This window comes from Babylonia areolata, chromosome 9 (assembly GCF_041734735.1).
Source record: "Babylonia areolata isolate BAREFJ2019XMU chromosome 9, ASM4173473v1, whole genome shotgun sequence".
Classification (NCBI taxonomy): domain Eukaryota; kingdom Metazoa; phylum Mollusca; class Gastropoda; order Neogastropoda; family Buccinidae; genus Babylonia; species Babylonia areolata.
The window spans coordinates 26,704,484-26,721,748 of record NC_134884.1 but is presented as its reverse complement, the minus strand read 5'-3'; the positions used below and the strand labels follow the sequence as shown (position 1 = coordinate 26,721,748).

The 17,265-nt window shown below is 45.4% G+C and overlaps 1 protein-coding gene across 1 annotated transcript in view; it reads right to left on the bottom strand.

The window, feature by feature from the left end:
• The window catches only part of LOC143286168 (sodium- and chloride-dependent glycine transporter 2-like), a 56,228-nt gene that overhangs the window by 32,737 nt on the left and 6,226 nt on the right, over nt 1–17,265 (bottom strand). The window contains exon 2 of the mRNA XM_076593784.1: nt 8,304–8,435. Within this exon, the coding sequence (XP_076449899.1) occupies nt 8,304–8,435 (132 nt within the window). The remainder of the gene's footprint in view (nt 1–8,303; nt 8,436–17,265) is intronic.

Sequence of the window (17,265 nt, the reverse complement as noted above, 5' to 3'; positions counted from 1 at the left end):
AGAGGGAGAGACAGAGAGACAAGAAAGATACAGAGACATACAGAGAGAGAAAAATAGAGACTAAGAGAAAGACAGAGGAGAGAGAGAGAAGAAGATACAGAGACGGAGGGAGAAAAACAGAGTGAGACAAAGAAAAGCTGCTTTCTTTGTGGATTCTGTCGCTATGAGTCAAGCTCATGTTCATAAGAAAGATTCTTTCCCTCAGGATAAATCAATATATATATATATATATATATATATATATATATATTATGTGCATCCGCCTCAGGATAAATCAATATTTATAAATAAGTGCAGCAACCTCCATGCTGTCAGCCTGCAGACATGGGAACCATCATCCCCCACAGTTCAGTAAAGATCTGACATTTTCAAGGATACACACACACACACACACACACACACACACATATATATATATGTGCACGCAAACACACACACACACACACACAAAGATGGATACATATGACACACAATGAGACATACAAATAAAATACAGATATATAAATGTATTCACAGAGACAGAGAGCTGGGGAGTTGGAAGGTGGGAGGGGGAGAGACAGAGCAAATGAGACAAGCAGACACAGAGATAGACAAACAGCTTGACAGGCAGACAGACAAACAGTGTTTACGTGTTTAGTTCTAACGGTTGCTGGGATCGTCAACACATGAAACAGAGGGGCGGGGGTAAAAAAACAAACAACAACAACAAAAAACCGACGAAAAAGTAACGGCTGGCAGTCTGCCAGTTCCCCGGAATGGGAGTGCCAAACTGGTTCAAGCCACACACATGCGACAAAGAGAGAAAGGGAGGGGCTGAGAGAGGAATGGGCGTGGGGGAGGGGGAAAGGTGCTGAATTGGGGTGGGTAGGGGTGAGGTGGGAGGGGGAGTAAAAAAAGGACTGCAGCTTTACTGGGCGGGGAGTTGGGAGGGGGGGGGGGGGGGTTAGCAGCAGCTGCAAAAATCGATCAGCTAACTCCCCCCATACCTCACACACACACACACACACCTCTCTCTCTCCCCCTCCCTTTCTCTCTCCCCCCTCCTCTCTCCACTCCCACCCACCTCCCCCCCCCCCTTTCTCTCTGGTAACCGTACTTTTTTTTCCCTTAGCTGTATGACGCAGTTAGCTTGCCGAACAGTGTGTGTGTGAGTGTGAGTGTGTGTGTGTGTGTGTGTGTGTGTGTGACCGCCCTACCCAGCATTTCAGCAGGTTCGTTAAATCCTGGGTAATAACGCTAATGCCGCGTCTGCATGTAAATGATCCGAGATTAATGGTTCTGTTAAAAGACCTAAGCTCCTAAGCGCACTCCCCCCCCCCCCGCCCCCTCACATCCCCCCACCCCACCCCCACCCCGTCTGTGAGCCTGTGTTTCTCGGTTGATGAATCCACCAGTATTTCCTTGCCTTTCCGTCTTTCTCTCAGATCCCTCTAATCTCTCACACATGCAGGGGGGCGGAGACAGACGCGGGGGAGGGGGGGAGAGAGAGAGAGAGACAGAGAGAGAGAGAGAAAGAGAGAGACAGAGACAGAGACTTATTTTAAGTGACTTTGGCCAACAGCCCATATTAAAACAATGTACTGACAAGATATATTTCTGAAGAATTCGGCTCAAAATGTGTTATATATAGTTGGTGAAGGCCAAACACAAGTTTTGGTTTTCTTCCTGGTTCCCATCCCCTGCTCTCAGCATTTACATCATCACACTTACAAACCCTTGTCACACAAAGGCATGTACACATGTACTGGCAGTACGAAGCATTTTGTCAAACTGCACTCCAAACGCATCTGCAAATGAAATGTATTATCTGGCATTTTTGTTTGACAGCCAATGCTCTGGACTTGAAGGCGCACACTACAAATTTCGATGATTTCAGAATATTGTATGCTGATACTGTTTTTAATAATCTTATAAGTTTTGTGTCAGAATTGTCACAATGTTGAAAGGATACATCGATATATAGCTCTGGTGGGTGAGTGAGTGAGAGAGACAGAGGCAAAGGCAGACACAGACAGAATGACAAGGAGACAGTCGAGTAACAGCCTTGTCAGCTGGCCATACCACAGAGACGGACACAATCAACAAAAAACACAGTTGAACAATTACATCAGAGAACATAATTATCTCTGCATTATACCTGCTGCCACAAGTGTAATGTTGGTCTTGAGGCAGGCCTTGCGGGTCCGCCCAGGAAGCGAGAGAATCTGAGTGCACTGGTTCGAATCATACCGGCAGTCGCCAGTATTTTCTCCCCCTCCACTAGACCCTGAGTGGTGGTCTGGACGCTAGTCATTCGGATGAGACGATAAACCAAGGTCCTGTGTGCAGCATGCATTTTGCGCACGTAAAACAACCCGCGGCAACAAAAGGGTTGTCCCTGGCAAAATTCTGTAGAAGAAATCCACTTGAAAGGAAACCAAATATAATTGCGAGCAGAATAAAACTTTTTTTTTTAAATAAAAATAAAAAAAAAGGGTCGCGCTGTCAGTGTAGCGACGCGCTCAACCTGGGGAGAAGAGCAGCCCGAATTTCACACAGAGAAATGTGTTGTGACAAAACGAGTAAAACAAATACAAGTAACTTTTTTTTCTTTTCTTTCTTCTTTTTCTTCCCCAAGAAAATGTGTGTGTGTGTGTGGGGGGGGTGGGGGGTGGCGGACGGGGGTTGGGGAGGGGGGCGTGGGGGGGGGGGAACCCGGTCAAGGGTAAATGCAGTTGCCAAAACTACGCATTAACATGCTGGTAACGAAGAAAGCAGAAACTCCTTTTAAAATGTCAGCGTGCCAAACCAATAAAGTGAAAACCTGCCAGCCTGGTATTCATAATCAAGCACAGAGTGTGAGTGTGAGTGTGAGTGTGCGTGCGTGCGTGTGTGTGTGTGTGTGTGTGCGTGTGTGTATGAGGGGAGGATGGGTGGCGCTAGGATGGGGGACGTGGGGGGGGGGGGTGGAGAGAGAAAGTGAGGGGTTGGAGGGCGGGGTGGGGGTAGGGGGTTGGGTTTGAGCACTGTAACAACATGACGGATATGAGCTGATGGATGACTGAAGGCTCCAGAAAAGCGTTCACCCTCCGAATCCCGTTTGTTGTTAGACCCAGTTTTTCAGACTGCGTCTCGGGGTGATGGTGGTGGTGGTGGTGGGGAGGAGTGAGTGCAATGTAGGGAACCCCCCTGTCTGTCTGTCATCGACAGCAATGCATGTCCGCGTTTTTTGTTTGCTTTTTAAACCGACTGACCTACCTCTAATTTGTCATGCACTGAGTGCATGCAATGTGTGGGTGTTTTTGTTGTTGTTGTTTTTTGTTTGGTTGGTTTGTTTTTGTTTTTTTTAAAGAAATTCTCGGCATTAAGCTTATTGTGGAACCGATGGCTACTACTGGTGATGGCGAAGCTGTGGTTGCAGCAGAACCTGTCGGCTTAATTTACAGAGCTGCTTACACAGTACGGTCCGTAAACGAATAGGCGCTGAGTTAATGATTGTTGTGGAAGAAACAGGACATGTCCGCTTCTCAATTATAAGTCAAAGGTAGAAAAATCCTCTGCGATATGAAAAACAAATAAAACTGCACGCAGGAAAAAACACACAAAAAATGGGTGGCGCTGTAGTGTAGCGACGCGCTCTCCCTGGGGAGAGCAGCCCGAATTTCACACAGAGAAACCTGTTGTGATAAAAAGAAATACAAATACAAATACAAAATGATCACCGCGGTCCACAACGATACCATCAGTTTTCAGAGCCTGAAAATGGTACCCACGCATCAACACAACTTTTGGTGTGGGTAGAATCTCTTCAGAATATAATTCAGAAAAAGCTATAGCAAGCCATTTTTTTCTCGCAATCTTTATTTTTGTTTTCTTTCATCCATATGCATTCTTCGAAGACTCGGTGTAGTATTTTCCCCGACTGCTGTCAGAGCGACATTCTTCTCTCTCTGTACCATCATGTGTTGTGTTGTGTTATGTAATGTCGTATCGATTCGTTTTGTACTGTACTGTAGGTATATTACTTTTTGTCTGCGTGAAATTCGGGCTGCTCTCCCCGAGAACGCCATCGCCACAGTGCTTGCCGCTCTTATATTTTCTTTCTTTTTTTTTTTTTGCGTTTTCCCTGTCAGCAAATGTATTTGTTTTACCATCAAAGTTATATTTTTCGATATAATTTTGCCAATGAAAACCCTTCTATTGCCCTGGATGCCTTTCCGCGCGCTACAAGCATGCTCAAGCAGGATCCCGGTTTACCGTTTAATCCTAACGAGCATGCTGCAAGCGAGATTCCGGTTTACCGTTTAATCCTAACGACTAACACCCAGACCACCACAAAGCAAGGCCAAGGGGCTGGGGGGGGGGGGGAATAAAAAAAACAAAAAACAACAACAATGTATTTAAAAAATAAAAAAAATAATAATAAAAAAAACAGTCCGGAAATATCACCGTATCTCTAGATCGCTATGTACTGTACTGCTGTTCGACCGCTGACTGACCACATACTGAACACATACATCTCTGCGGGTCCGCTACTGAAACTGTGACAGCTTCTGACGGGGGATGTTTGGGGAGGAGCCAGAACAACCAGAGCACGAAGGGCGCCGAGCACCGTTCCTCGCGGAAAGTGCGGGTTATGACTCTCCTCTGGCACAGACTGACGAGACGAGAACATTCCAGCACTGACGAGGGGGAGGGGCGGGTACGGGTGTGATGAGGTGATGGGGAGAAGGGAGTGCAGAATCTGAAGGACAGAGAGAAAAAACCTTCGGGAAGTTTCTCTCTGACCTTCTCTCTCTCCCTCTCCCTCTCTCTCTCCGCCTTTCCACGCTGCCAAGGATAAGCTCTCAAGGCTTGATCATCGCTTTGGGTTTATGCGAAGATCAGACGTCTGTTCCTTTAAACACACACACACTCACGCACGCACGCACGGTAGATGTGGTGTTGCGCATGTAACATTGTATACAGATCTGTCCGCACGCTCAGACACCTCCTTGAAACTAAAACTTCCCACGAGCAAAAGAGCGAAGCGCATGCCCACACAAAATAACACATGCGGCCCATCTCCTCACATCTCTCTTGCTCCCTCTGGCTATCTCTAATGATCATGATGCTTTGAGATAGTTGGCTTTTTCCTCCTTTTCCCCCCTCTCCTTTCCTTGTTTTTTTCTTGTTTGATAAAAATTATTTCCCGTATGGTTTTTTTTCTATCCCTCCCTTTCCCCCAATTAATATTTTCCCCTTCGAGAGTTAATTGAAAAACAAAACAAAAGCACAACAAAACATTGCTTGCTTTATTCTATTCCCCCAGAGGAAACAAACCTTTTTTGCTTCCTTCATTCTCTCTCTCTCTCTCTCTCTCTCTCTCTCTGACATAATTTCTCTCTCTCTGTGACAATCTCTCTGACATTATCTCTCTCTCTCTCTCTCTCTTTCAGTGAGTGAGTGAGTGATTGCGCGCGCGCGCGTGTGTGTGTGTACACACAACTCAGTACACACAGGGGGGTCACACGTCACGGCTTCCTCTCTCCAGTCACCGGTGATCAGGAAACAAAGCTGTCAACCCATATGACACCAGCACCATGCTATCAGTTACAGTCCATCAACACCAAAAATACCAACTACATTCATCAACGCACAGACCAAGGGCGTTATTCTAACGCCAATGACGCAACTCACCGCAGTCGTTCTGTTTGCAACCGGTTTTGTTGTTTTTTTTGTTTTTATTTGTTTTTGTTTTGTTTTACCCCACCCCGCGACCTCCTCCGCACCCCTGATAGTTTATACAGTCGTGTGTGTGTGTGTGTGTGTGTGTGTGTGTGTGGTTGTGTGTGTGTGTGTTGGGGGAGGGGTGTTTTGTTGTTGTTGGTGTGTGTGTGTGTGTGTGTGTGTGTGTGTGTGTGTATGAGAGAGAGAGACAGACAGAGAGAGAGACAGAGACAGAGACAGAAAGAGAGACACAGAGAGAGAGAGATTTCGTCTGTTCTTTGCCGCTTGTCTGTGTGTGCGCGCGCGTGTACTATGGCTGTCGATCACCATGGACTTATAAATAGATCCATCTTAAAAATTAAAAAAAAAGGGGAATTAAAAAAAAGAAAAAAAGAAAAAAAAAAAGCCCGTGGTCGTGCATGAACATGAGCTCGTGCGTGAGCGGAGCAATCTCTGTTGGCCGCACGCTCCGAGGCCGATCCGAGTTTAGATGGAACAGGTAATTACAGGTGTCTGTACTCGGCACCTGTCCACCCTGAAGGCAAAGAACTCGGCCATACCTGGCAGTCAGTCAGTCTCTCTCCCTTTCCAGGCAATTTCATATTGTCTGCCTCCCCTTTCCAGTGATCACAACAGTCTGTCTGTCTGTCTGTCTGTCTCCCTTTCCGGTGATCATAACAGTCTGTCTGTCTGTCTGTCTGTCTGTCTCCCTTTCCGGTGATCATAACAGTCTGTCTGTCTGTCTCCCTTTCCAGTGATCACAACAGTCTGTCTGTCTGTCTGTCTCCCTTTCCAGTGATCACAACAGTCTGTCTGTCTGTCTCCCTTTCCAGTGATCACAACAGTCTGTCTGTCTGTCTGTCTGTCTCCCCTTTCCGGTGATCATAACAGTCTGTCTGTCTGTCTGTCTCCCTTTCCGGTGATCACAACAGTCTGTCTGTCTGTCTGTCTGTCTCCCTTTCCGGTGATCACAACAGTCTGTCTGTCTGTCTCCCTTTCCGGTGATCACAACAGTCTGTCTGTCTGTCTGCCTTTCCGGTGATCACAACAGTCTGTCTGTCTGTCTGCCTTTCCGGTGATCACAACAGTCTGTCTGTCTCCCCTTTCCGGTGATCATAACAGTCTGTCTGTCTGTCTGTCTCCCTTTCCGGTGATCACAACAGTCTGTCTGTCTGTCTGTCTCCCTTTCCGGTGATCACAACAGTCTGTCTGTCTCCCCTTTCCGGTGATCACAACAGTCTGTCTGTCTGTCTGTCTCCCTTTCCGGTGATCACAACAGTCTGTCTGTCTGTCTGTCTCCCTTTCCGGTGATCACAACAGTCTGTCTGTCTCCCCTTTCCGGTGATCCCAACAGTCTGTCTGTCTGTCTGTCTCCCCTTTCCGGTGATCATAACAGTCTGTCTGTCTGTCTCCCTTTCCGGTGATCACAACAGTCTGTCTGTCTGTCTGTCTCCCCTTTCCGGTGATCCCAACAGTCTGTCTGTCTGTCTGTCTCCCCTTTCCGGTGATCATAACAGTCTGTCTGTCTGTCTGTCTCCCTTTCCGGTGATCACAACAGTCTGTCTGTCTGTCTGTCTCCCCTTTCCGGCAACTTTTTTTTTTTTTTCCATTCCATGCTACTTCAAATTTCCGCAAGGAAATTTTTTTGTGTTATTTTCATAATGATTCGATGTGAACTCTTGTCTGGAGTAAATCAGTATCATTCTAACAAAGAACTTTTTTTTTTTAACGAAATCTTTGATTTTCTATACACGAACCCTTTACTGATTAGAAATGTTTTATGTTACGAATAAATGAGGAGGTAATGACACTTTTTACAATCAATTCACACAAGACTTTATCCAGTTGAGTAGAGTATTTTCCATAGTTTGTCGTCACCTAAAAAAAAAAAAACAAAAAAACAAAAACACAAAAAAAAAAACACACCCAAACCGAATCATTCTCAAATTAACCAGCACTGACAACGGATACAACCCAGTTTCACCGTAAATCATTATTCGTACTTTTGTATAGTCGAAACAGTTTTGTGGAATGTGTGCTTTTTGCAGCAGCTGCTGCAGAACTGTCATTTTTTCAAATTCCTTTGATTTCACAGCTACACTGCAAAACGGGTATCTTGTAAAGAAGTCAAATACTATGAGGATTTTTAAAAAAAAACACCAAAAAAAAAAAAACCAAAAAAAAAAAAAAAAAAGTCATGAGGAAGCATACTTTCCCTCACCTGTCATGGTTGAATTGTTTTGTCCTTGAAAATTTTCCTTTCAGTTTTATGACACCCCCCCCCCCCAGCCCCCACCCCACCCCCAGCCCCGCCGGCTAAAGACCTGGGTGCGGCACGGCCCCCCTAGAGTGTAACGAGTTATGGGCCGAAACACTTGACTGAGGGGGGCTTCTTCTCTGAAGACCTTGTACTGTCTGGCTCTCCCTAGAGTTTCTTATCACCTATCACTCACTTCTTGTGAACAGACGTTAAACTTCAGATCTCTTACACACACACACACACACGCTCACCTCCCATACCCCACCCAACCCCAACTGACACAAGCACACCCCCAAACCATCAGACCCACAACCCCTACCCCAACCCCTCCTCTTCCCACACACACAGGACTTACCAGCGAACAGGGGCGCCACGTTCCAGACCTGCTGGGAGCCTCTGCCAGAGAACTGCCCAATGACGCACTCCAAGAAGAACAGGGGAAGGCCGCACGTCATCAGAAAGATGAAGAAGGGGATAAGGAAGGCGCCTGGAGGACACGAGACATCATAAATATTTTTTTAAAAAACTGAATCTTTATCGTATGACACATCACATCAAAAATTAATAATCAATAATGACCACAGCACCAACACCAAAAAGGAAAGCAGCACAATGACAAGCAGAAGGAGGAGGAGGAGGAGAAGACGAAGAAGAAGAAGAAGAAGAAGAGGAGGAGGAGGAGGAGGAGATGATGAAGAGGAAGAAGAAAATGATGATGATGAGGAGGTGGAGGAGGAGGAGGAGAACAAGAACAGGAATATGGAGGCAGATTAAAGGAAAAATGCCTACACGGTAATCAAACAGTGACGTCAGAGATCACGGACTTCATCACGGTCTGGAGCACAGGGCAGGTCAGGCCAATCAACTTCTTTGCTGTCACCCTTTTTTCCAGCCTTTATTTACACTGTCGTTGCTCGTGCATCGATAAAAGCATCTAACGTTGCGAGGAAAGTCCCTTTCGCTCCCCTTTTGTCTCGCTGACCATTTGCTAACTTGCTGAATCAATCAGTAGACAAAGAGACAAATGCAATCATCACTATCACTATATTGTTATATTACTATATTGTTCATAAACAAGTAATGAAGCTTGCACGTATGTGCGCCTGTGTATGCTGACACACGCGTGATGTGTATTTGTGTGTGTGTGTGTGTGTTTCTCTCCATGTGTGTGTGTTCGTGTGCCTGTGTGTGTATGCGTACGTGCGTGATTTCGTGTGCGTGTGTGTGTGTGTGTGTGTGTGTGTGTGTGTGTGTGTGTGTGTGTGTGTGTGTGCATGCGAAACCAGCGGTGATGAAGGTCATGTACTGACGTAGGCCTACATATTCATGAATGTCTGGACAACGTAAAAACTAAAAGCAGAGACGAAAACTGGCTCTGGCAGACCATTCGAACGTTCAGGCTTCGCTTTATCGATCTATCCATGATGCAGAAGGCAACAGGGAGAGGGGAAGAATAAAGGGCTGTCCGTCCGTCCTCCAACACACTGCAGAGACCTCCGAGCCTTCCCCGAGGTGTCAGAACCAATCACGCCCACGTTGCCTTCTCTGGCGCTGTGCCTTTGCCCTTCTCCTCACCCTGCCCCGCCCCCAACCCCATCCTCCTCACTCTCGTCCCCTACCCCTAGCTCCATGCCTCCCCCCACACCCTCCCCGCCCCCCTGTTTCCCAACCCTTTCCCCTTCCCCCTCCTACCCCCCACCTGCCAACCTCCCACCTTCTCTAGCACTGTGCCACCTTCCTTTTCTATCGATCAGATGGCTACTGACTGGCGTGGACGAACGTCGGCAGAAGCTTAGGGAGCTCGCTTTATATTAAGTGTGCTGTTCGCTTCCTCGCCTGCCAGTGTGTCCAAACGTACAGAAACCGTGTTTTAATCGGCAAAAGCTGTCAAAAGACACACAAAATCCGCCGCTCATCACACACATACACATGCGCGCGCTTAATAAAAATGGGGAGAAAACCTCAACGACAATCCAACAACAACAACGGAACGTTTGTGTTGCTGTCCACGAATGGGGGAAAAGGAAACGAAGCGTTGTCACTCTGCGGCTGACCTACTGACCTAATTGATTACTCTACACACACACACACGCCAAATAAGGATAAACTTGTTGCAATCCCGAATGGCCTGGCAAGCGCTGGTCTAAAAAAAGATAGTAATTATTTTACCAAGAAGGCAAATTAGGTAAAGATAGTAATGAGAGGGTATAAGGATTGGCATCACAACCCTTTCTTTAACTGATACCTTCACCCTCACCCTCCCTCCCCCACGGACAGAATGAGAGAGGCAGACAGACAGGGGGAGCAAAATGTGGTAATACAAACCAACTGACAAATAACAGACATCAGCACTGTGCAGCTGTAAGCAGTGAACGTTGATACATAGCAATTTGTTATAGGCGTTCTCACAGTTAATAGTAACATCGACCACAACCCACACTGAGCTAAAATGCCTTTTTTTTCTTTTCTTTTTTAATCCAGTAAAAACAAAAATGTCGATCAGGATCACGCCCCTATAGGCATTAAAGAATGCAAAAGCGCCCAATTATCAAACCTCCGGTCCTAGGGAATATAGTTAGTCTCCCATCTTCCATCAGCTCCAGAGGTGAATGGCGCCGAATATGGGTGGATGAAGAGGAGTGCAAGCCTTGTACAGCAGACAGGGCAGTGGCCAGTGGGCTGTTTCCCAGCTCTTCCTTTATATGTATTTGGCGCGTTTGTGTCTTTTATTGTTCATATTCTCCCCTTCGGAACATCAGACGGTCCTCTGGACGCTAGTCATTCGGATGAACCAATCTACCCATCATGCAGCACCCCCTCCCCCCTGCCCTCCCCCCCCACCCCCCGAAAGCATTTCAGTCTTTATCATTGTTCTTTGAGATGGAAGTCTCAGCATGGGAAAGACAGGACGGCTAGCTCGAACTGTGAATATCGCTGGCTAAATTACTGGAACAAAAACAACTCTCCTTTGATCGACACAAACAAGCAATGAAGCGGAAGGCTATCCAATTTACAAAAGACTGTTCTCACCCCCTGAATTCCTGTGTTTTTGAAATGCTTTCCTCTAGTCGGTGGTATAAAATAAAAAGAAATAAAATGCTGCTTGCAAACAAACACACACACACACACACACACACAAAGATCTTTTGTTCCTACAGCGGTATCTGAATTAAATGCCTCCTTGCACTGACTAATGTCAACTGTATAAAATAACTGTGATTAGAATGTCTCGATATCTATTGAAATCAATATTTGCGCACCTTAAGATAATAGATGAAGTGATTTATTCCAAATAACTGTGATTTGAATGTCTCGAAATCTACTGAAATCAATATTTGCGCACCTTAAGATAATAGATGAAGTGATTTATTTGTTTAGTAGTTAAGTTTTATGTGAAGCAGTCTTAAACCGTGGTTTACAGTTGCTTGTTCTCTACTTGCATTGTTGCTCTGTGTGTGTGTGTGTGTGTGTGTGTGTGTGTGTAAACGCTTCCTTATATATACATATATATATGTATATATATATATATATATATATATATATATATATATATATATATATATATTCCCTTCCCTCCTCACTTTCCCATCTAGTTCGTACCCCCACCCCCACCTTTCCCCTATTTTATATATGCAGCCGAGCGCTCAGCTGGCTACGATGACTGCCTCACGGCAAGATGTCTCTTGCTCGCGGCGTTAGTTAAGCTGACATTCCTATGATTATGTGTACCTCCACAGCAAGTTTGCACAGTGTCACTGGACAGTTTTCATGTAATAACTTTGGTAAATAAACCATTAGCAGATATCAATCACAACAAAACATTTGGTATCTCGTAGGAGCAAGCAAAACAGAATTTCATCGACGATACACAGTTACAGTTCAGAAACTACCACAAGTTTGCCGACAACTTCTCAACGGTCTGACAGCCGGATACGAGTTTCAGTATGGCGTCCAGCTGGCTTCAACTTTCCTGACCAATGAGTTATGCATCTATTTTTAGACAGTGGATGCTGACAGGAGAGGGTTGAGTCTTCTCTTGCTGCTGCGGGAGAAACATCCTTTCCCTTTCTTACAAGTTCCATACAACGCAGCCCATGCTTGTGAACCCAGCTTTTTGCCGCTGAATGCTTGTGTGTGTGCACATGTTTCGCTGCGTGATTTTGCGGTACCAACAAATCCAGTTTCCAAGCGCGCGCGCGCGAGCGTGTGTGTTGTCTTGCTTTTTGTGGGAAGGGCAGAAGTGAATGGTATACTGAAAAGTTTAAAAGACACCCATTTTAATCCAAGTAGGGGGTTTAGCGGCTCTTAGAATTGTGCTCTTTTTCTCTGCCAAGGTTTCATAGGACCTCGACAAAGACTTGCTCCCTATTTGAGTATTTCTCCATGATCACATCAAAGACCGCACATTACGTTTATATTTATAGGTTGTTGTTTTTTGTTGTTTTTTTTTGTTTTGTGTGTGTGTGTGTGTGTGTGTGTGTGTGTGTGTGTGTGTGTGTGTGTGTGTGTGTGTGTAACAAAATTTATGGTTTGACCCCGATCAAAAGTCGAGATCACTCATGCAAAACACAGTATTCTGCTCAAGGCAGTTGAGTAAACTCGGACAATGAAAAGAGCTGGATTATTCATATAGTCGAGGGGAAGGACGGGAGAGAGAGAGAGGTGGGGGGGGAGGATCCAAGGAAGAAGGGAGGGGTACTGAATATAAAAAAAAATAAAAAAAGAAGAAAAAAAGCCGCTTTCTTCCAAAGTTCCATGCCTTCTTTTTCCTCTCCGTTGACTCTGTGAAGAGTCAGTGGGACACCATCATTGAGTTGTACAGCTCGGAGGACGCCACACATTTAACTCTGGTTCACCTGATTCCTCCATGCCCTTCGATGTAAGTCGGGGCTTGGGTGAAGCTGGCTGCAGACCAGGGCACAACTTGGCAGCTTGCCAATACAAACCAGACAGCAAAGAATGAGTGAAAAGACGCCTTCTGTAGCCTTTGTGCAAGCACGCTGCAGAACCAAAGCGGTCGACTGTGGTCAGCCGGCATGAGTTAAAAAGCAACATGGAAAATCAACCTGGTTACGAAACTTGTCGATGTTACGAAACCCGTCCACACTTTAAAAACTCGTATCTGTCGGTGACACATTCAGTGCTATTCCTGTGTTTGGTTTGCACAGTATTAAATCTAAAGCAAATCATAATGCAAATACAATCGATGAAACAAAAAGAATGTCTTCTAAAGTTATTTCATAATCACACACACTAAATTTGTGACAGATGTCTCTGCAACTGAACAGAAGTTACTTCATACAGCCATGATTTTTGTGTTTTTGGTTAGTATACCTGCTCGCTTCTCCGTTAGTATGTTCGTGTTCTTGATCGAAATTTACACATGCTGTATGAATAAGCACGTCAAACCTTTTTTCTTTCCTTAATCTTTCGTCTTTTCATTGCTATTTACCCCCGATTTTTTTCTTTTTTCTTTCTTAACCTCTTCATAGTTTACTGCCCATTGAAGCCGTGACAAATCGCTTTCGGCGCAAATGGCGGGAGATTTTCGTGATCTCCCAGACCTGCTATTTCCTGAACCCTCGACGCGTGCAGTCGCATGCAGATCAAATTCGCGCTTTTATGATCCTGTGATCCATGTCAGCGTTCGGTGGATTATGGAAACAAGAACCTGCTAAGCATGCACACACCCCGAAAAAAATGGGTGCCTTCATGACGGGTAGAAACGGTCATTCACGTTAAAAGCCCCACTCGTATGTATACGAATTAGCGTGGGATTTGCAGCCCACGAACGCAGAAAAGGAATGACGACGGATCAGCGCGCGTGCAGGCCACCATCAAACCCTACCAGGGATCCTCTTTTGGAAACACCACGCTCTGACGAAAATTCGTGATGATCAACTTGGTCAGAACGGACAGTTTATGCAATCAGTCAGACCTGTCTCCCCGCTCCTTCAGATTTTAAAAGCATCCCCCCCCCTCCTATCCCGTCCCTTCCCCCCCCCCCCACCCCTCCTAACATATTCGAAGCTGCAAGTTGGCTCCACTGAGCTAACCTCCAAACCCAAAGGATGGGACCAGAGTGGAGAGGGGGATATGGAGAGGATAGCGGAGGAAACAGAGTTTCTGGATCAATGCTTCTGAGTCACTCCCGCTCTTCAGCAACCTTCACACACTGCACTATCACCCACAGCTCCAATTCACTGCACAAGCCCCAACGTTCCTCCATCCACACCCACCGCCCCTTCCCCATCCACACTCACCATCTTACCCTGTCCCCATCTCCTTCGCACCTAACCCTCAACCCTTCTCTTCCCTGCATTCACTCCTTCGCCCATCCCCCTTACCACCACCACCACCCTCGCCACCTTTCTCTCCCCTCCAGTCACATGCTTGCACGCTTCTCCTCCCTCCTCCCAACCCACCCTCCTCACTCTCCCGCCCTAACGGTCTTGCGTCACAGCCAAGTGCGAGGATGGAGCGCTCTGGTTATGTGCCCTTCGTACGACGTGCATACTGTGTCCCAAACCGCCCTCCATTGGCCAAAGCGGAAAGAGCATGTCAGACTCACTGATCGAAATATAAGGCCTTTTTTTTTTATCAGCGTTTCTGACTGGCACTAAACACTAACGTGTCTGTACCTATCTATCTATATATGTATACACACAGAGACACACACAATATATATATATATATATATATATATATATATATATTTGTGTCTGTGTGTGTGTGTGTGTGTTAGCCTTTACTTATAAAACACATATATAAATCTAGGGACAGGTACTACGCTACAATGGTTGCTCAGACTATTTTTGTGCGTATTGTATTTAACAGATGCCACGTGTTCGTTTGAAGCTCAGACCTTGTAATAAATCAAGCAGCTTCTAAATTCCTCTAGAACTTTAAGCCCAACAATATTACTTGGAGTGGAAAATGTAAAACTGAATACTATTTGAGGCACAAGTTGACAACAATCAAAACGCATTTTACGCCCGTTATTTTTCAGTCGTATCATTCTTTGCAAGAAATTGCGAGAGCAAACTGACTGGCCTAGTTTGCACCAGTCTGACATGATATCCTACAATATACGACTCCAAAACAGAGTTTACGCCCAGTAATTTCCATTCGTATCATTCCACCCTTGCAACTGAAAATTTTCCTAAATAATTGCCAGTACCCTATATGATTTATGTGTACAGAATACACATTCTTCCGACTGTTGGCGCCACACCTCGCAGGATTTTAAGCTAAGTGTGATTATTGATTGGTTAACAGTGACAGGCCTTGTCAGACAGTGTTGGCAGATGCTAAACAATGACAGGCTCTGGCTGATGTGACACGCTTGAACAAACCACACACACACACACACACACTCGAACACACGCACGCACGCACACACAAACACAATACACTACATTTTCTTTTGAGTTCGATTGCAATTGTAACCTAATGAGCATCATGCTGGAAAATGTTTTGTGTATTGTATATGTGATAAAACAATGACAGGCGTTGGCTGATGTGACACACTTGAACAATCTACACACACACGGGCGCGCGCGCGCATGCACACACACACAATTTTCTTTTGGGTTCAGTTGCAACCGTAGCCCAATGAGCACCATGCTGGAAAATGTTTTGTGCAATGTAAATGTGATCAATTGTTTAATGTACAAGGTTCTCCTCAGAACCACGCCAGCACGTTCCATTCTGTTTGCTTTTGGGGTTGGCATGCAATCGTCCTTAACGTCCACCCCATTATCTGCCCCATCTCCATCTCAGAAGCATTCCTGTTGCCCACTGAATTATAGAAATTAAGAACTCATCAACCACAGTGCGCGCGCGCGCATGTGTGTGTGTGTGTGTGTGCGCGCGCGCGCGCGCAGAATTTTGCAGAAATATTTCAAACCTATCTCACGGTGTTCCGTCTTGTAAAGTGAAGCAGGTTGCCTGGTTAATATTCGTTTAAAGAAACAGTGGTATCTATGATCTATTATATGCTTAATCCGGGATCATGCTACTTTTAATCATCTGTTCTTACTACTCAATGATTTTTGTTGCTCTAGCGATCGCCTTCTAAATCTCACATTGTGCGAATATAGCATTCATTTCGACAGGACGATGGTTGAGGCTTAAATCCTGTGGTGATGGCAAGTTCCAACCCTGTCTCGGTTTCGTATCGCTGTTTACTTGTGTGTGTGTGTGTGTGTGTGTGTGTGTGTGTGTGTGTGTGTGTGTGTGATTATGTGAATGTGTGTGCATGTGTGCGCACGCATTTTTGCGTCACTGAGTAAAATAACAATGTTGCTAATTAGTCGTCGTGGTCAATTTGAATTCATATGTTTTTGAGAAGAGAAAGATGAGCGAAATCTCTCTCTCGGTCTCTCTCTTTCTTTCTCTCTCAACACCAACTACACACAAGAGCTTGGAGCTCACTCAAATGTACCCTTCCAACCTGGCATGCTGGCAATGACATGGCCAAGCCGAAAGAGCTGCCGACTGCGCAACAGAGGACGGTGAGAATGCGACACTTACAGCCTCGGACAGTCCTTAATTTAATCTCTTTTTTTTTCTTCTTCTTCTTCTTTCTTTTTTTGTCGTCAAGAACGAGTCTGATCTTTTGTTTTCGTCTATTTTGTCAGTGCATTTTCAATGGCCTCAGTGCAACAGATGGGAGAGAAACAGTACGTAGTTTAATGAACAAAACAAACACATAAATCGTTAGACATGAGAGCGTGACTTGGCTGTCGTAAACTCTTAGGTGTTATACATTATCTATGTCTCTCTCTCTCTCTCTCTCTCTCTATATATATATATATATATGTGTGTGTGTGTGTGTGTGTGTGTGTGTGAACTCTTGATGTGTGCGTATTTTCATGAATGTTCATAGCAAAGAACCAGATATAGCATTTACAGGTAATATAAAGCCAAACTTCTCTTCTGTTCTTCTTCTTCTTACTTCTTTCCGTTACACGACCAACATCGACTTGCCAATGACTCTGTCGTGGTTCATGCAAGCTGGATATTTTCGTGTCTCCATAACCCACCGAACACTGATATGGGTTACAGGATCTTTAACGTGCGTATTTGATCTTCTGCGTGCGTATACACACGAAAGGGGTTCAGGCACCAGCAGGTCTGCACATGTTGATCTGGCAGATCGGAAAAATCTCCACCCTTTATCCACCAGGCGCCGTTACCGTGATTCGAACCCGGAACCAACGATTAAACCACTCGGCTATTGCGCCCGTCGATGAAAGGTTGTCGAAATATAAAATGTAACTTTCGATGAGTGCATGTTCCCACCTACGCATACA